This window comes from Bemisia tabaci, chromosome 3 (genome assembly GCF_918797505.1).
Source record: "Bemisia tabaci chromosome 3, PGI_BMITA_v3".
NCBI classification, from domain to species: Eukaryota; Metazoa; Arthropoda; class Insecta; order Hemiptera; family Aleyrodidae; genus Bemisia; species Bemisia tabaci.
This window is the reverse complement of record NC_092795.1, coordinates 16,006,502-16,027,247: the sequence shown is the minus strand read 5'-3', so window position 1 is coordinate 16,027,247 and position 20,746 is coordinate 16,006,502. Positions and strand designations below refer to the sequence as shown.

At 38.0% G+C, this 20,746-nt stretch overlaps 2 protein-coding genes across 2 annotated transcripts; both read right to left on the bottom strand.

The window, feature by feature from the left end:
• Positions 1–605: 605 nt before the first annotated feature.
• Positions 606–7,371, bottom strand: LOC109044193 (uncharacterized). The gene is made up of 6 exons (XM_072297913.1): positions 7,195–7,371; positions 5,638–5,736; positions 5,004–5,154; positions 4,324–4,466; positions 2,928–3,077; positions 606–1,856 (listed from the first exon to the last, which is right to left on the bottom strand). Exons 1-6 carry the CDS (start codon positions 7,319–7,321, stop codon positions 1,651–1,653), a joined length of 876 nt encoding a protein of 291 aa, XP_072154014.1. The 5' UTR covers positions 7,322–7,371; the 3' UTR covers positions 606–1,650.
• A 4,362-nt stretch (positions 7,372–11,733) lies between these two features.
• Positions 11,734–17,501, bottom strand: LOC109044223 (uncharacterized). Its single transcript, XM_072297586.1, has 6 exons — positions 17,103–17,501; positions 15,907–16,005; positions 15,026–15,176; positions 13,339–13,481; positions 12,502–12,645; positions 11,734–12,037 (listed from the first exon to the last, which is right to left on the bottom strand). Exons 1-6 carry the CDS (start codon positions 17,182–17,184, stop codon positions 11,850–11,852), a joined length of 807 nt encoding a protein of 268 aa, XP_072153687.1. The 5' UTR covers positions 17,185–17,501; the 3' UTR covers positions 11,734–11,849.
• Positions 17,502–20,746: the final 3,245 nt, after the last annotated feature.

Genomic DNA, 20,746 nt, shown 5'->3' with positions numbered 1-20,746 from the left:
GCGGCCCATGGGCGGCAAGTAGGTAAATCCGGCCTTGGTCGTAGTTCTATAAAAATCTTTGGGTACAAAGTACCCCTTCACTAATGACCCCTATATTTTACTTTATGATGACAAGACATTTCTTGTATATATGTATGTTTCCTAGGTTACGCTCCACGTTTAGTTCAACAGCGTCTTGCAGCGCTCTCCTCCGTCCGCGCCCACTTTTACATATTGACGAGGTGCTACGGTGAACGCTCTTCAACGTCTAAACGTTGGAACCGTTGTCTTGTTTCTACCTCCCTTTCTCCGACATTTTCGGTCTCTCTCCATGAATTTTCAAAATCAAGCATCGAGCAAGCTTCACTTACTCCTTGCTGTCATCAGTCGACCGCACCTTTCTTTATCTAATTTTTTATTGAATAAGCGGCACAAGATGGATTGACTGATAAAGATTTTTCGATCGGAGCCGAGCTCCAGTTTTTGCTACTTGAGGAGTTGAGGACTTCACTTCGGTTTTCACCACCAAGCACAGCCAACCGCAGTGCTCCCGATAGTCTATCCTCTCTGTAACGATTCCATTATTTAAATCTGTGCGGATCATACGTCGCTCAACGCTCTTAGGCTCAAATTCTTGCTCTCCCACAAATTCCGCTATTTCTAGTGCTCGAATTAAGGATTTTTAGATGTTTCAGTCCGTCTAGCACCTTACGAATCCATATTCGTGACATGTTGCCGAAACCCGCTCTTAATGCGGACATGTTCGATCCTCACTCGTGACATGGTGCCTCCACCCGTTTTCTAACTTTTTAGCTCCGTTCGAATCAGTCTCCACCGAATCGGTCTTCTGATAGTGTTACGCCCTATACCATAATCGTGACATCGTGCCTACACCCTTTCTGTAACTTTTTAGCTTACATCGAACCATAGTGTCTCGAAACGTTTTCTGAAAAATTTAGTCTCCGTTCAATCAGTGAAATCCAAACTTTGGTGGATGACGTCATCATTGTGTGGTCTTATCGGGCGACGATACCTTCGTCAACTGTGCGTGGACGTGGAAACTTAGCGTTTGAAAGGTTTTTTTTTTTTTTTGTTGCTTCTGCCCGGGCTTCAATCGACCAATATAACATACTATGACTAGAGTTGCCGATTTAATTTTTTTTTATCTCTATTTGAATACTCGGGATATTCCGCGCATTTAATGCGGTTGAAAACGCAAGAAAAAGTTGGAGAAATACGTAGTCTAGCGAATTGGCTTCTCCGGGAAAAGCTCATACGGATTTGTGAGGAAAACACGGTTGAGTTTATCTCGGCACCATTCACCCCATTCTCTGTCAACTGCTGATGTGGCTTGGTTCCTTTCTGCTTAACGCGGTCCGATTGTTCTTTGAGAACAACTTAAATCATTGAGAGATCTAAAGGGTCGAATAATAGCCTCTTAATAGCAATGCCCATGTACATACTGTCAAAACCTCCCACCTAAACGTAGCATTTCGATACAAATGTTTCAACAAACCGGTTTTAATTTCTTACAAAAATGTGTAAGGAAAGCAAAGTTACAAGGAGCATTCATTTATTTTATTTTTATTTTCATTTTATTTCAAAATTATAAAAAAAAATTCTTGGTTTCGTATAAAAATATAAAATATATAATAAACAGTTCCCTGTAGATTAAAAAATCCTTGATGCTGAGTTGCGAGACGAGGTATTTCTGGCGGGGGTCCTATCGAGAGGAAAGAGCTCATCGTATGGCACAGACTTGAAAACCCTGTTGAGACTATCTTTGCAGAAATTTCCCCATTCTCGTTCGATGGCAGGGTCAGCTACTTCCTGGAAAATCCTCCATGCTCCATTGATAGTGGCCACAACCAGGTTACCTGAAACGAGACATGAGAAATCCGTGAATCCATCTCTGGTATCATGATGATGCACTGGAGGAAAATAAAGCGTGACGCACAGTGGATTGAGCCGATGGAAAAGGTTGGACAAAATTTGGAACCTTTCAACGCTTAACTCCGTTTATACAAAATTTTGAGATTTTAAAAGTTGTTTCATTGGGCCCACATGAGCCCTGTTTTACATATAAAGCCATGCGTTCTGGGGCTCGAAAATCAGGATAAGTTTTTACGTCAGAGGAGCGATGGCATGTGTGCTATAGGCAAGTTTTAAAAACCATCAGTGGCGAGGCGTGAATGATCGATTATCGACTCTTCCCCATTTGAAGTTATAATAAAGAATCGATTGTTAAAATGTGCGTTTGCCAAAGCCCTGATCGTCGATCCATTTTCATAGGTTTAAATGACAGATCAATCAAAAAATCGCAAACACTGGAAAAAAACACAATCTAGAGTCCAGACTCTTAAAATCATTGACAAGAAAAAGTTCTCTTGATTCAATCAGATTTTTGCGTAAATCAAAAGGAAATCCGCTCAAATTAAGAGGCTTGGTTCTTGATTTAAGCAAAAATCCGATTGAATCAAGAGTATTTTTTCTTGTCGATGTTTCTAAGAGTCTGGACTCTAGATCCAATGTGTTTTTTTCCAGTGAAGCACGCAACGCCACCCGAAATCATGGTCTGCTGCAGATGATGCAGACCGTCTGCATCATCGCGCCAGATCTCATCGTAAACCGTATTTTTAAAGGCAAACATTCTAAAATATGTTTTAGAATAAATAATATATTTTTCGCATAACCAATTTTTACCGCAACTTTTTTTTTTTTTTTTTTTTTTTTTTTTTTTTTTTTTGAAAATCGCTCAAAAATGTTGAGCCAGTGGATATGGATATCCGTGCAGTGAGGTTTAAATGAGGGAAAATTGATTCCATACCGAAATGGAAACGAGGTAATGGGTAGTACGTTCCCTTTTTAATGACGTTGTTGACCAAGCCACATACTTAATGAGCAAAATTCAAGGGAGAAAAGTTAGGCGAGAAAAAAAGATAACTAACTGAGCTGTTGGTTGCCGAGGGCAGCACCCGGAGCTTTGAGCTTGAAAGTCTCGAGTCTGAGTATGGGATTGCCACGGAAGCTTTTAATCTCCATGTAGGGCGCACCTTTCTCCCGGCTGCCAATTACTTTCCACGTACCACTCACTCCAGCTGCGAATAACAACAATTCATGAATGCTTTATTCCTACATGCGTTAGTTGAAAAACTCCCAGTAAAACTGGACATATTTCAGAAATAATTTTAATATATTTTTAAGTGTTGTGATTTCACTGTTTTGCGTAAGACGAGTTTTTTTTTAGATGATTTTGATTCTTTTAGGGTTTGTTTTTTTTAATGCTTTACTAGATATTTAGAGATACATATTAAAGATGATACAATGGTCTTTTAGGGTATAAGTAGGCTTTCATTGCGTTAAAAAAGACAATCATACCCATATTGGACGTTTTTAATCATGGCTGGATTCACCGACTTGCCGCCCATGGGCCGCCTGTATTTTGCCGCCCTCTTCTCATTCGTTTTGAAACTCGATAAAAACCATCAAATGAACGTGTCAGGGGGGAGGGGTGCGTAAGACGCATTTACTCATGTTGAACACATTTTTTGGGAAAGCCCTGTCAACATTACTAGCAAAAATTCACGGAACGTTGCGCGAAAGTTAAGTTCCGTAAACCTAACTCTGTGTGGACAAAGCCTTCCATTCATAAGAAATGAAAGAACAAACATAAGTGTCGATTAATGATTTTAACTTCCGCCGCCGCGCCTCGCAGACCGCACCGTACTTAGCGCAATGCGTGAAGTATTCCGACAGTCTTGTAGGCGCTATGCGTTTCACGCCGACCGCTGCTGAACGCACTGTGTTGGATGCAACGCGTGAAGTATTCACGCAGTCTTGTAGGCGCTATGCTTAAATTGAAAAAATTGTGAACAAGCCATAACAAAAGACAAAAATACTCTCATGGACCACCAGACCGTAAACTTTGCAAGACATCTCATCTCACAATAGTTTTTTTGCATAGAATACAATATAATGTCCAAAATCAAATTATATAGTAGAAATTAGCCTTCATGGTTCACTTTAGGGTTTAGTGACTTTAATTTTCCCGCTCATGAAATTTAAGTCAACGTAGATCAAATCAGGCACTGAAAATTCATGAATGCGCTCAGCTAATAACTAAACTTAAGTCTCGTACCTTCATGTACATGGAAGATGCATTTTTAGTAAAAAATTAAGCAATAAGTAAGTAAGATACCATGAAATATGATAAGTATTGATAAGGCAAAGTAAGTCAACTTTTATTCCTGCAGTATTTTTACTACGCCTCTCCTGTAACAAGAGAAGAGAGGAGGGAGGGGGGGGGGAGAGAGAGAGAGAGAGAAAAAGATGGTGGATACTTACTCACGTTCAACCAGAACGGTCCTCCACCGTAAACCCTGGCGGCACCCATTTTACCTTCTGCCTTAAACTGACCAAAAACATCTATTTTCGGTACTCTGAAGTCCACATCAATCAACATTTTCTGGGGATTCTTCACATTTGTTCTGGAAATAAAACACTTAATCAAGCTTTTTCGCCAAATTTTTTAGCCACCATGTTCTTTTCTACTTGAAATGTTAAAGACTTTAAAAGAAAAGTTGGTTTCAACATAAAAATTTTCTCTTTTCGTGCCTTCATCCTTTGTCATCATCCCGATCGTAGAACTAAAAAAATGCGCCTCTCGATTTTTGACGGTTTTGAATTGCATAAATGAGCTATAGAAGATATCTTTTGTCTATCAAAACATTTTGCTTCAAAAAGATCAGAAGCTCAAAATCATTGTTCCAACACCGCGTATCACGCAATTAGTAGTACCTAACTTCGGAAAAATCTGACTGGAATGAATGTTCAATCCGGAAAGCAAAGTTCTGGAGATATTACACTTTTTAATTGAACCAGTTCTAATCAAAACCACTTTGAAATAGAACGAGCACTTTTACTCTATGCGCATCAGATCATCTTTGAGGGGGGGGGGGGATTTCATAGGGAATGGGAATTTGAAAGAAACTTCATCTGAAGTACACCAAAAGCGATTCACCTACCTGACGTTCAAAAACTTCAAAGTTGACCATCCCCACATTTTAGCGTTCAGTACGGTTAAGCTACCCTGGATCAAAGCCCCACCAAAATAATGATAAAATCTTGGCCAAGTGTAAGGGTCTATACTGCCGTTTATCATGCCTGGAATTCCGGCTGTAAAATAAAAACATGATCTTGACAATAAAATCAAAACTGTACCTGGAAAAAATCTTCGAGTACCTCTTACTCAAACTGTATGTTGACGATGAACATCCCCAACCACGTATCTCGGTTTGCGACGTTCCAGACTTGCCGCCATACTTTATTTTTTAAAATAGAAAACTGCTCAACGGCAACTCTTAAAACTCGCCATTCTTAGTGCAAACAAAATTCTGAGAAATTCAATTAATTTAATCAGTTCCGTTTTTTAAGCTTCATATACTTGCACGCGCTGTTCAATTTATTTGTTAAAATTAATAACAGTATTCCCCGATTTGAATAATTTAAAATTTGCTTAAATCCCTCATGCACTGGATCTACAGTAGGTTTATGTACCTAATTCAATTTCAGAAAAAGTTTCTGTTGAAGATTGTATCATTATATTTTCAGTGTCAATTTCAACCTACGGCTACCAAATGAAATGCCGTAAAATGTTACCAGATCTGTAGCTTGGTAGGTTTTGCTGAAAATTGGATTTGAGGCAGCTGTCCAGCTCCAAATTAGGCATGTTCCTGTAGCAACTCCGCTTAAACCGCGCTGTAACAACGAAAAGAAAAGAAATCAAGAATAGGTTCTCATATATTGATTCATCAACCCGATCCCAATAATGATGATTATTAAAAGATACACGGAACGTACGATATTTTTCTCAGTTCGTAGATTTTTATACTTTTTGTGAGGTCTTTTTTCGAACGATATTCTGTTTTTTTTTTTTTTTTTTTTTTTTTTTTTTTAAAAACTTAATTTTTAGTAGATTATGTAATAGTTATCAGAGACTCATGAGACACATTTTGGAGGGAACCTTGGAACAAAGGTTTTTTTTCAATGCAGATACACAATCTTTCCTTACTTTGCATAGTGATTCATTGTGATTTTAACCTTCCCTGGTAAGGATTGGCAGCAGAATCTGTGTTCCACAATACCATAGACCTACAGCCGGCTGTAAGATTTCCAATAGCTTCTATAGCCGGCAACACAATTTCTTATGGCCTATTATAGCCGATGGCGACTAAGCAACAGCCTGGCAATAAAATGTATGCTAAACGTTACTAATTACGGATGCTAGGACTTAGTGAGTTTTTGTACTACCGCTCTCTTTTTGGGCCGTAGTATCTTGATTTATTTTGCGAGGAAAGCTCCGTACTTTTGAAGGATGCCTGCCATTCCTAACATGTTGGAGCGCCTGCAATTTCGTATGATCTGTGCAATACCTCTGGTGTGAAATAGTTGCTTCAAGTGCCGTGGTACGCTGCGGCGCGGCGCGGCGCGGCGGGCTGACAGCCAGCGCGGAACGCGCATTGGCGCCTTCAAACCTAACAGGGATACTCCACGCATTGCGCAATGCGTGAAGTATCCATGTTAGGTTTGTAAGCGCCAGTGCGCCGCCGCTCCGTTTTGTGTTAGGCTCTAATATTTAATCTCGTGGAGTCAGCGTTTTTCAACTCATGACTTTGAAATGTTTGTACACACTGTATGGATTATTCCCATTTTAATTTTGTAAATATCAAGGTGATTCCGTACAAACTTAAGGATTTACAAAGCACACAAATTTCTACACAAGTTCTTATAGCCTTTTATAGCCGATGGCGAAAAAGCAACAGCCAGGCGATAAAGTGTAAAGCCCGGCGATAGGAACTATAGCCCGGCTTTATAATTTTTTATCGCTTCGTGTAGCCCGGCCGTATGATTTTTTCCACTTTCTACAGCCAGCTATATGATTTTCTATCGCCTTCTTCAGTCGGCTATAAGAACTCCTATGGTATTTTGAAACGCAGCTCCTATCGCCAATTTTTACCAGGGTTCAATAGAGAAAATCAAGCAACGGAAAATGTAGCTAGGCTTATTCTGATAACGACCTTTCAATTTTTCATCATTGACCTTTTTTACAGCCTTTACATAATTTTATTATTTGCATTTTTTTATTTTTTTTTTCTCCGTGTGCTTTACCTGTAAATTGAGTAAATTCAAAATTCGTGGTAATTGAATGAGACTTACGGTATTTTGCCTCATTTTTAGTGCTGGCACTTTGGATTTGAGCGGCTGAGCATAAGATCAGTACTGTGACAACTCTTTTCATACTCATTCGACTGTACGGTTTTGACAAAAGCACAGTCTGTTTCATTGACCTGAAAACGACCACGCATAAATATAATCAGGATTGCACATAGAATATCCTGCAATTAAACCCTTCCCTCTCCCCCTCCAAATAATCGCCCATGATTAACAATGATCCACTTCTTCTAATTATTTAACCAGGCCGGTGTAAATATCGCGAGATTAATGATTAAAAATTAAAGTTAAAGAAAATGCGCGATAACTGCAGATAAAATTAAGCAGAAACTGAATGCACTGATAAGTTTCCTTTCCCTGATGCCTCGGGGTAGTTTAGTGTTCCTCACTGAAAAAAATATAGACGTAATTTAGTCCTACTTCTCACACAAAAATGGAAGTTAGACAGTTTAATTGATGTAAAGGTAATGCCGGATGAAATAAAGAAGGAAAACTATTGGAGGGCCATTTTACCTGATGTCAACTTAAATGAACCAAATTGTCGAAGTTGGAATGCTGTAATCCGACGTAAGATTGTACTTACTAAAGTTTTTTTTTTTTTTTTTTTTTTTTTTTTTTTTTTTTTTCAGGGCTATGTCAACCCCCACCCTGCAAACGGAACGTTCATTGTTTACCCGGTCAGCATGTTCCCATTCAGTCACGCAAATATTATCGACTTGGCATAATTATTGCACATTCTAAATCCGCTCGCCCTTAATTTGTGCATGTATTTATGGAAAACCATGTGTGAGCTGAGGACTTTCTGTCGGGCTTTTATTTTTAAGAAGAAAATTATTTGATGTATTGTCTCGCTAACCCCTGCAATTTTCCTGTTTTAAATGGGATATGTTTCGTAAAAATTCCGAGTGATAAGGTTAATTGGTTCGTCAACTTGTAAAAGGAAGCGGAGATGTTAAACAAAGCGACCGAGGTACGTGTTTTTGCAGTTTTACGTGATCCGTCCGGGTGAATAATAACAGCTTCAGTAGCCTGAAATACAAAACATTCAGACTTTAACCCAGGGAAAGGAATTCTTCTGTTTTGGGAGCCTTTTTGGGAAAGACTCCAAAAGCGGAAGATTGCTTGAACCGGAACTCTGTGACACATTTCAAGGTGCCCTCACTCCACTATATCACTCGACAGACCGCAGAATAAGCACGAAATTAAAGGACGGTACTTAAAAGCACTTATTTTCGAAAGCGCAAACCCCAAACGTGCACTGGAAAAAAAAAACACATTGGATTTAGAGTCCAGACTCTTGAAAACATTGACAAGAAAAAATACTCTCGATTCAATCAAATTTAAGCTTAAATCATGAGGAAATCCGCTCAAATTAAGAGGCTTGGTTCTTGATTTAAGCAAAAATCCCATTGAATCAGAAGTATTTTCTCTTGTCGATGTTTTTAAGAGTCTGGACTCTAGATCCAATGTGTTTTTTTCCAGTGTGAGAAATGCATGGCTAAAAGCGCTAATGGAGAGTGTTGACTCACTCCGAGATGCCTAAAAAAAGGATAACTGCAGAGGAAATTAGGTACCACTTCATTTTTTAGGCAGTATCGCATGCGACGAACTCAAGCGAATTTCATTTTGACGTCTGAATGCAACTATTCGAGCTCTATGGATGTCTGTGTTGCAGACCCGTGGAAAGGAAGGCGTTTTGACTCTCCAGGAACGCAGCGCTTCAACCGCAGCGAAGCGAAGGGCTGTATGTACTGTAGAGATCTAAAATGGCAGACCACATTCAATTCTTCGTTTATACAACAAAGACATCTTTTAGGCTCGAATTGTTGCTCTATCACCCGCAGCACATCGCAAGATTAAAGTGAAAGCACAAAAGATACTCACAGCGTACGTCTGTATGTAACTGCTCGTGTCTACGAGATGTATTTATAGTACAAACGAAGAATATAGGGCCCTCTGACATGTTGGACCATCGCAGTACAGCTTGTCGTGACACGCCGCAGGTGAAGCGGTGGATCCCTGAAAAATTAAAACGCCTTCACTCCCGTGCGTATGCAACACGGACCTTCAAGGAGCCCGAATAGTTGCATGTTAGTGTTAGAATAAATTCTGAGAGTTCGTCGATTCGATGCCAGTTGAAGGCGAATTGTTCGTCTATGGGGCGGAGACTATTTATTTAATATCATTTAATTAAAAAATAGTATGGTCTTGCACTCAGATTTCTACCATGGATAAAATGTTTCTTGTCTCCTTTTCTCCGGTTTCAAGGGCAATTATTTGCGCACACGGCTCCCTCCTCTTTAACCACCTCAAAAGCGCAAATCCTCATTTCCGCTTTTTAGGTCTGCGCTTTTGAATATTTGCGCTATGGATATCTGCGCCTTTGAGTATTTGCGCTTTTGAAATTTTCTGAAATTAATCAACATGGAATAAATTATGGACAATCGCTGTGTGCGGAGCCGAAACTGATGGTAAAACTCCCAAAATATAGATCTCACTTGCGGTATTTTAAAATTTACTTATATTTATATTTTTGAAAAGAACACTGATCGACATTTTGTGCAAAATTTTCAAAGAATATTCTTGAAAGAATAATGTCCTAAAAACAAGTGAAATTGTTTTCCAACATCATAAGCACTTTAGCAGGTCTTTTAAAATAATACAATGTGACAAAAGATTTGCAATTCGAGTGTATTCTGCGATGACGGGATTTGATATTTTTAGCATCTACTTGCACTTGTATCCATACGGTCCAGGTTAATAGACGATTAAGTGATTAATAGGGGTTTTTTTTAAAAAAAAATAATTACTACCACACCTGCAAGATTTACAAAAAATTTGAGAACGTTGAGGATGTCAACATAAGTGCAGCGTAAATGAAAACGTAACAAAGTCGTTACTAGAGTTAACCTCTTACCTCAGCACGGGCCGCTCTGCGATAAATTAGACACTCTGAACTATTCTTTCCGATATAATCCCCGGTCAACGATGGCTCGCAAATTACTGATGGTATATTGAAATCAACCAGATGCGGGCTGGGTCCTTCTGAATATTCTCAAATAAGTACTAAAATGAAAGCACTGCGCTCGAATTGATCCGGCGGATATATGAGGGTGCCAATCGGCAAAATGGAAATTAGGAGCTTTCCTTGTGTTTAATATCTTTTTATTCCGCATGTTTTCTGGGACCAATGAAGCACCGTTGTTTCTTCGGTGATCTTAACATGGGGGTTTCCTTTTGAAGACGATCAATTTTAGAGAGAATATCGGAGTACTTTATGTTACGATGTTTGAATGACAAGTTTGCTACCGAGGCGCCTTTTCCATACATACAGGTAACAGTCTTGTATGAGAGGTTATAAGTTAAATTCAAGAGAAGTTTTATTGGTTTAGTTAGAAGTTTTGTAAGTTTATTGTTTCACTCCAGTGCGCATGTAACTATACTAAACAACCTGAGTGATATGATTGCTGGGTCAAATCCGCTCTATATGAGAGTGAATTTCAGCTCCGCAGAAGGAGTAGATTCTGTCATGCATTCACTCTGAGATTTTTAATTGTATAAAATAGTAAACTAAAGGCGGTTTGGCATTACATGGCATGCTTTGGGGGGGGGGGGGGATGGAATCAAAATTTGCAATCCGGCGGAGTCATGAGAAGAGCGGAACACTCAAAATTTAGCGTTACGCGACGACCCAAACCTGAAAAATGTCGATTACTTTTTGAGAGATCCCTGTGCTACATGTCTCGTTGAAGCCCTGGTGATTTTCTTTCTGTAGCTGATGGAGGTATTTTTCAGGTCTCGACTTTAGGCTGTTTTTGAATGGGAAACCAAAATCGGTAGACTAGACAGAGCTTTTCTATCATCCAAAGCCGTCATTAGTTAGCGATGAATGTGTTTTTTTCAACGAGGAAGGTGGATGTTGTTATGGTAATACTCTTAATAAAAAACTGAGGTTAAGCTCCTCAGTACATGAGATTGAAGGAGTGATAGAACTGCTGGAAAAAGAGCTCAGTCGTTTTCCCCGAAAGCATGTTTTGTATCAACAGAATTGAAGCACAGCAGCAACTGCCGCTTCTTTCTACAGACTGGCAAACGTTAATAAATACTGCTTCATCTTTTTTAGAAAAAGTGGAATGATAATAATAATTACAAATGAAATTAAGATTCACAATAGCGTTGTGTAATTTATCCATTCATACTAATGTATTTCATTTCAAAAGTTGAATTAACTCACGTAATTTAGGCTTGAAAAGTAATTGATCATTCATCTACATCATTTTAGATCAAGTACAATTAATTAAATTTTTTTATACCATAAGTTAAGATCAGTTCCGCATCAGATAACCATTACGTTTTTTTCCTTCACATTCTCAGCTTATTAAATTAATAAGCAAACTGGAACAATTCTCATCTTTAATTAATTTATTTTGTCAAAAAAATTAGTTCCATAATTTCCAAAATCCATCTATGATGCATAGGTCTTTCTCATTTCAATGGGAGTGGGTAATAGACGAAAAATTAAAATGAGTGTGATATTTTTTTATTCGTATTCAAATATTCAAAAAAATAGTTTTTCTCAGTTCAGTAAAAAAATATAAAAATTAATAATCCGAAGCGATCAAAGAATTAATTCTTGACTCTCAGTTGTTATATGACGAAACTTCGGAGGTATCCCTATCAAGGGGAAAGAGCTCATCGTATGGCACAGACTTGAAAACCCTGTTGAGATTTTCTGTGCAGTAATTTCCCCATTCTCGTTCGATGGCGGGATTAGCAATTTCGTGGAAAATTCTCCAGCCCCTATTGATGGTAGCCACAACCAGATTGCCTGAAATAGGGAACGAGAAAACTATTTAGTCCAGCTTTTGCACCATTATTAGCATAATCAGAATCTATAAGAAGTTACTGATTCTGTGCTCATAAAAACAACATTGTTATTTTTAGGATTAACAAGACGAAGTTTCTATCTCTCGATAATGAGGCAGACTTATCTCGGTTAAAATGTCGCAAGACTTTTACAACTTCGCCTTTAATTCGCAATTTCTCGGTTTAAATCATTAAAATAGTCTAAAATTTTCAATTTTATGACAGACATTTGTGTTTGTTTATTGCGGCGGATGTCACAGACTGTAATATTTTCTTAAGAACATGGATATTTCATTTATTCTTTACAAATGTTTCAATTTTACCTGTCTTTATAACAATACAAGTAAAACGTATCTTGCAAACTCGCTATTGCAGGGATGTAGGCTTACTCTTTGAATGGTTTATGATAGGAAGAAAATAACTTACTTAGCCGCTCGTTGCCAAGAGCGGCCCCCTTAGCTTTCAGTTTGAAGGTCTCGATTGAGGGTCTGCCTTTGAAGCTTTTGATCTCCATGTAGGGCGCACCTCTTTCCCTGCTCCCTGATACCTTCCACGTTCCGCTAACCCCAGCTGCGAACAACAGAGAAAAGTATATTAAAATAAAAAAACCGCGTATCTCAGCTGCAACGTTTCAAAATTTCCGAGCCAACTTCCATGATTAGAGGGAAAACAAAACAATATTATGGCATGAAATAACAGAGCTGCATTGTTACCGGAACCATAATAATATTATCACAAACGTAAAATTGTACCTGCGATAAGGTAAATAGGTATAGGAGACGGTAACCACAGCCAGCATTGTAAGAGCAACGATTCTTCTTTCTCCGTGCATTTTGAAAAAATGTAGCGTCCTCCCTACGTGCTGACATTTTCAGCATAACTGATTGCGAAATAAAGGAATTCCTTTGGATTATCCTTCACCAAAAATCTACCTAAAAATATTTTTAAAAAAGCGTCCTAAGAACAAAGATTCTCGCAGAATCGACGGTAAAACTGCAAATACCTACGCGTATTTCGTTTGCGATGTTTCACAATCTCCGTTACTATAAATCAAAAAAGAAAGGACCGGTACTCCTGCAAGAGATTTTCACATAATATTCGTTACACAGAGGGGAGGAATCAGTGAAGGTTTCAAGAAATAACGTTGAGTATTGTCCATATAAAAAATGAATTATGACACCCGCAGCGTCGCAAACCGAGGTGCGTGTTTTCACAGTTGTCACATGTGGTTAAGGACGCACTCGTATGGAAGTTGTTACTCACTTAAGTTTAACCAAAATGGTCCTTCGCCGTAAAACTTGGCAGCACCTAGTCTAGCTTCTAGTTTGAACTGGCCAAACATGTCTAACTTTGGAACTTTAAAGTCCATGTCAACCAGCATTTTCTCAGGATTTTTCACATTTGTTCTGAAAAAGAAGCATAAAAGCCCTCAGTAAATAAAGTCATTCTTTTTATAAGAGACGTCAATTGGCGGTACAATGCATGAATAAGTTTACGATTTTTCTTTTCGTCTTCTATTTACTATATTTTTTAAACATAAAAAAATCTTCTAACAAATCATATTTAAACAGTTTAAAAAAAAAACTACAATGGAGAATCATATTTTTCTGCCCTTAAAATTGCTCCTTCAATAGGTAGTAACTCGTATCTTGAAGCTCTTGTCGTTGGTGGAATTGATCGATTGGGTGCCACCAATGAATCAAGTTATATTTCCGATTTTTTTTTTATTTCATTGTTCCGTACCCTATGTTTTAAGACTTATAAATTTATTATGATGGTTTCATTCGCGTTAGTCATCATAAAAACTCAGAAGTAAAGTCCACTTAAAAATCAAACCATATACAGGTGTTATGATCGTATTTCTAGCAGAAACTACCACAAGTTTTGTTCCATTACTCATGCGCAATGTTAGCCTCTCAACCCTGGTAAAAATTGGCAGTAGAATCTGTGTTCCAAAATACCATAGACTTACAGCCGGCTGTAAGATTTCCAATAGCCTCTATAGCCGGCAACACAATTTCTTATAGCCTTTTATAGCCGATGGCGATTAAGCAACAGCCCGGCGATAAAATGTATGCTAAACGTTACTAATTACGGATGCTAGGACTTAGTGAGTTCTTGGACTACCTCCCTCTTTTTGGGCCATAGTATCTTGATTTATTCTGCGAAGAAAGCTCCGTACTTTTGAAGGATGCCTGCCATTCCTAATATATTCGAGCGCCTGCAATTTCGTATGATCCTGTGCAATACCTCTGGTGTGAAATAGTTGCTTCAAGAGCCGCGGTACGCTGCGGCGCGGCGCGGCGGGCGGGCAGCCAGCGCTGAACGCGCATTGGCGCCTTCAAACCTAACAGGGATACTTCTCGCATTGCGCAATGCGTGAAGTATCCCTGTTAGGTTTGTAGGCGCCAGTGCACCGCCGCTCCGCTTTGTGTTAGGCTCTAATATTTGATCTGGCGGAGTCAGCGTTATTCAACTCATGCGACTTTTAAAATGTTTGCACACTCTGTATGGATTAATCTCATCTAAATTGATGAACTAAAATGTGTAGTAAAGGAAAATATAATGTGCGTTTTGTAAATATTAAGGTGATTCCGTACAAACTTAAGGATTTACAAATCACACGAACTTCTACACAATTTCTTATAGCCTTTCATAGCCGATGGCGAAAAAGCAACTGTCAGGCGATAAAGTGTAAACCCGACGATAGGAACGATAGCCCGGCTGTATAATTTTTTATCGCTTCGTGTAGCGCGGCCGTAAGATTTTTTCCACTTTCTACAGCCAGCTATATGATTTTCTATCGCCTCCTTCAGTCGGCTATAAGAACTCCTATGGTATTTTGAAGCGCAGCTCCTATCGCCAATTTTTACCAGGGATCTGATTGTAATGAAGGATGAAGAAAAACATTGTCAACATCAAGTGCTAAACGATCATGGAGTGTACTCACCTAACTTGCAATACCCTTAGGGCTGACCATCCCCACATTTTGGTATCCGAAATGGTCAGGCTACCTTGAATCAAAGCTCCACCAAAGTAGTGATAAAATCTTGGCCATGTATGAGGGTCAATACTTCCGTTTATAATGCCTGGAATTCCAGCTGAAAAACGAGATCATAATTCTAACAAGTGATTACATATTGATTTTTTTCTTTCAGTCTTTAATTTCTTGAAAATGAGCCGAACATGGCTTTCAGGTGTCGGTTTTGTCGAAAAAGTAACCACGCCATTAATGAAAAGAAAATCGTGAGAAAATTCTGAATACTGTAATTAATTTGTTTGAATCCAAAATCATAGGAATAAGTGTTTACCAACTTGATGAGCTGAAAAATGAAATGAACATAAGAACATTAAAATTGATAAAAGATAAAATATGCTGGTGCGTTGGGATGATTCGCAATGCTAGGCTAGAATGTATGAAGCTGATCAATTTCTTTTATAAAGTTTTTTAAAGTTTGTTTGGCTACTGCTTCTTTCGTTTTGTGATGAGGGCTAAAAAGAATCTTACGTGGCGTAGTAATTTACTCGAACAACTTAAGGCGTCTAGAATACTTGCCGGACTGAATATTACACCAAACTTGACTAGCAAACTTACCGCTCATGATTTTGACCCAATCCAAATTTTTTCATAAAAAGGCCGCATGGTTGTTTAAATTAAATTTCAGTTTTTCCAACAAATCTAAACAAGTTTTACATATTTTGTGTATCTTCAAATATCATCACATCTCGCAGTGATGAAATTCCACCGGTTCATTTACGCTACAAACGAGGCTTTTACATGTAGTCATTTCGATTTGTGTCTTTTGTGAGTAAAGTTAGAAGTATTTTTACCAGATCTGTAGGTTGGGAGACTCTGCTGAAAATTGAACTTAAGGCAGTCATCTAGCTCCCCAGTTGGCATGTTCCTGTAGCAGCTACGCTGAAACCGTGCTTTGAAAAAACGAAAAATGAGGAATACAAATTAAACTAGAAAATTTGGAAACGCATTTTAGGAAAAATAAACAGATTAGAAGTTTAGAAAAACGATAAAAATCAATTTGTATCATCCACTGATAATAATCATGGAACACCTGAGGCGTGAAATGTGTAATGAATCAGGCTTACATTTTTCAAGAGTCATTCGATTATAAAAAGTTAATCGTTATCCTCATTAGCTGCCAACAATCTAATGGAGGAAGTTTCATACTTCGCCTTCTCAGAAATCTTTCAAGCGTAAAAGAGACAAAGGTAACTAATCTCAACCGCCACTATTCTTATCCTCTTGTTCATTTTTTCCCCGTGTGCGATCATGCACGCACGGGTACTCAAAGGTCGTTGCAAGCTTTATTGAGACACGATTCTGAAGCAATGATACATTCCATAGTAAAACAAATGAAGGAAAATTTACTTGGAGGGATGGGGATTTAGCTTAAGTACGCTAATTTAAAGTCGTGATGCATCATAATTAAGTATCAAATTCAGGAAACAACTTTTTTCAGATTCAAACCATTTTCGTCACTTTCTGTTAAAAAGACATTTTCGTTTTTAATCTGACTGCTTAGCTAAAATATTAGCCATGTTTCCTTGTTCACTACATCAATAAGGTATCAGAAAATGGAAAGAAGAACGATAACATCCCTTTCTTAGAAGCGGTAATGCTAGTCCAAATTTTTTTACTATAGAAAAAATTAGCATCGTGAGCTAAATGTATAATATATCAAGTATAAAATACGAAATGAAATTTGCAACATCGCGATACATATTTTTAGAGTTTAGTCGTCGTACCATGACACATTTACATCGTTCCTCATTTACTCCTTTATCGTCCCCTTCATCGGTTTTTAGTTAGCTATCGCAATAATCGGATAAGTTTCGCAATTATTCATTAAATTGCTAAATGATTAGGTATGAATTTATATTTTTGGTCGTTTTTTCGTATTTAATCCTTGTTTTGGTTTTTTCGTTTAAAAATGCATTAAAGTCAAAAATTGTGATAGAATATGCTCTAATTGCAAACAAAAAGAAGAAAAATTAGAATTAGAACTTACGATATTTCGCCTCTCTCTTAATGGCGGAGCTTTTGATCTGAACAACCGAGCATAGGATCAGTAAGGTGATAAAGCTCTTCATAGTTATTCGACTAGCTTTTATTGGCAAGGAAACGAAGCTGGCTACTCCACTCTAGAAAAAAAAACCTTGCTCATGTACTTAGATCCTATATCGATCATGAACGTGCACAGTAAGAAATATTTAAGGACCTCGAGTTAAAAAAAACGAGTGCTGATATTACATTAAAATTCTCGGTTTTTTACCATGCACTTTGTTCCGTAGAAAACAAAAATGGGGGAAAAACACATAATTTTTTGTTCCGAAGTACGATCTCATAATTCAGTCTTTTTTCTTCAAAATGATGTACGGCACTATTTACGCCTAATATTTGTTGAAGATATTCTCAAAATAGTAGAATATAAAAGAAAATAAAAAATTCCGTCGGTAGTAATTACTTTTCGAGACAAGAAATTGACAACGTAAACGTAAAAATACTTTTTTACTACTTCCCTGAAGTTACTGGCTACGCATTAAATTACTTTGTCAGTGAGTGGCATTTTTTAAAACTTTTTCGCTTGGGCGAAAAACTAGTGGCGTCTTATCGATTGGCAGTTATTTCAGAGGCTGAGCAGTATGATTCGTCACACAATGCAAGCAAAATCCGTGTTGTTCCCCTCGCTTTATAACAGGAACTGGGCGTCCTTGTAAAATATACCTTCCTGCATGCCGATACCAGCATTTCGTCACGTGGGAAAGCGTAATGCCTATATTGCTTATTGAAGGCGATTCAGATTGTGCAGTCGCTTTAAGAACTTCCGCATTTGATTTGAATTTGTTCGCAAACTTCCAGATTATTTAAACTCAAATTAAATTTTCACATTAATTAATGTCCATAAACGATGCCTTTTACTAGAAATTTTTGAAGAAGGTGTTGTATTCTAAACAAAATGTCTAAGTATGCAATTAATTTCGATTAAAATGCTTGATGGTTCGAAGTGGATAAGATACCCTGAATTAAAATGTATTGCGACATCTTGGACACTGGAAGAAAAACACATTGGATCTAGAGTCCAGACTCTTAAAAACATTGACAAGAAAAAACACTCTTGATTCAATCAGATTTAAGCTTAAGTCAAGAACCAAGCCTCTTAATTTGAGCGGATTTCCTTTTGATTTAAGCTTAAATCTGATTGAATCAAGAGCCCTTTTTCTTGTCAATGTTTTCAAAAGTCTGGACTCTAGATCCAATGTTTTTTTTTTTTTTTTTTCTTTTTCTTTTTTTCTTTTTTTTTTTCCCAGTGGATATAACAAAATACCGTGAAGTTACAATAATTATTGACGTCTCACCTGCGCCGGCGGTTGTACGATGTACTTAACACTTCGAGCTAGTCCTCGAAATGATTCTCGATAGACGGCGGCTCACAAAAAATTGATCAAACACTGAAGTCCACAAGATGCGGACTCGGGCTATCCTACAGACGAAGAGCAGGGGATGCTTGGAAATCGACTCAGAAGTGCGCCTAAACGAACGGCACTTTAGTGGTTGCTGGTTGTATGAGGGTGCCAATCGGCGAAATAGAAAGTTGGTTTTTCACGCTCTTACAGTTTCATCATTTTGCAAATTCAGTGATTAGCGAAACGCTGCTCTTGCTCTGGTGGTGCACATATGGGGGTTCAACAAATCCGGGGAGGAACAGAATGGCGAACACTTCGACAACACTGTCGTGCTATAAAGAACGCCGTATGAACCTGCAGACGTTGCCAAGTTTCCTCCGATAAAAACCGAATTTACTTGGAAAATTTCGAATATTATTTTTCAAAATTTTCAGACTATTTTGTACGCAATTTAATCTAAAATATCTGAAAATTTTAAGGAGAAATATGCATGAATGTTGTCAAAAATACATGTTTTATCAAGGGAAATTTGGCAACTCTCGAATGTTCATACGGCGTTCTTCCTCAGCACGGCAGGATGGGCCACCGTCAAGGTCGAGTGACTTTTTTCAGTATGTCAGGGACATCTTTCAGTGAAATCCTCTGACGGAGATTGTACGCTTTTCCCCTGATGAAAATGAGTCGTGGGAACAGGTGGAAAGTTTCGTTAATATCAGTTGGATCGATGGTGGAAGTAGTTGAGTCTCTACTGATACGGGTGAATACAAAGTGACATCAGTAGAATCTATCTGCTCGTTTTTGGCCGGTTCGTTTCTGGAGCACTGCCGCGATAGCAAATCCCAATTTTTTTCAGCGAACCAAATAATTTGGTTAGGCAAACCGTATGATCCAGTGAATATCTGTTTCATAGATTTTTTTTTTTAATTTTTATTTATAATATTTTTCCATTAGATAAAATTTTATGAAATCTTAGCTGTCTGTGATTTCTATTTTTCTGTATTTCCCAGCAAAAATTGTAGCATCAAGTGTTTTACGTATTTTGGTTCGTATTTTGGTTTTGCATGAGGGCTCACCTGAAACCATCCGCATCCACGCAGAACCGCCGATTCTCCCCTGTGCATAAAAACTCTCAAAGTTGAGGCCATAATAATGGTGAATTATTAGAGCATAAAAGAGTTAGCCGAGGTAATTTTACAAATCCTCTAAGTAGGACTAAGCTGGAATACATGAGAAGAGCAAGCCCAGCCTTAACAGCGATTTCATGGACCACTGCCGACTGGCGCGCACACAGTGAACTTGTACCCTCAATTTTCGTGATCTGACAGTGACGAGGGACCAGCGGCGTGGCGTGAATTGCGATGTATCGATTGTTACGCCATTTAAACCTATGGAAAAGGATCGATAAACAGGGTGTTCGCTGCGAACACCTTAATAATCGATCTTTTAATATACGTTCAAACGGAGGAATATCGATAATCGATCATTCACGCCACGCCGCTGCGAGGGACTAACTGGCCTCTCTTCGGAAACTGGATATGAACTGACTCGGTAGCAAAATATTGTATTCGCATTTTTAAAAAATTAAAATAAAATATTTATCTAACAATATTTTAAAAATATGGACAATATTTTAAAAATATGGACAATATTTTCAAAATATGGACAATATTTTCAAAATATTTGTAAAATATTGTTGTCTAACAGGGTCAATTATGTCGTTTCTAAATAATAAAAGTCATTCCATGAAAAGTTTCCCCATAGACAATAATGGACGTCCTTCCCTAAAAATGTCAGAAAACAGTCCATGCACTTGAGGCAGCAGGAAATAATTGCCTATACGTTATCCGTTATACGTTATATACACAGTATTATATCAAGTTAAAGCGACAATTTCTTGATTCAAGACAAGTGTTCTCTTAATTTGAGAAACTTTCATTATGTCATTGTATTATAATAAAGATTTTTTGATTCGAGAAAATTGTTTTCCTAGTTTGAGACAGTTGGTAGTGTTCTTTTATCACAAAAAGTTGTGTTCATTCATGCCAACAGTAGCCGTGTTGACTCAAGAAAATGATGTTGAAATGACACAATACTGTGTTGCGCCAACACATAGCCTCCCGCTCAACTCGATAGTGCCAATTTAATGCAGCGCATTTACTCCAATCAACACACACAGGCTCAACACATTTTATTGGTTTGATGGATCCCTACGATTTTTTTCAGTATTGAGTAAAACGCACACTGAACG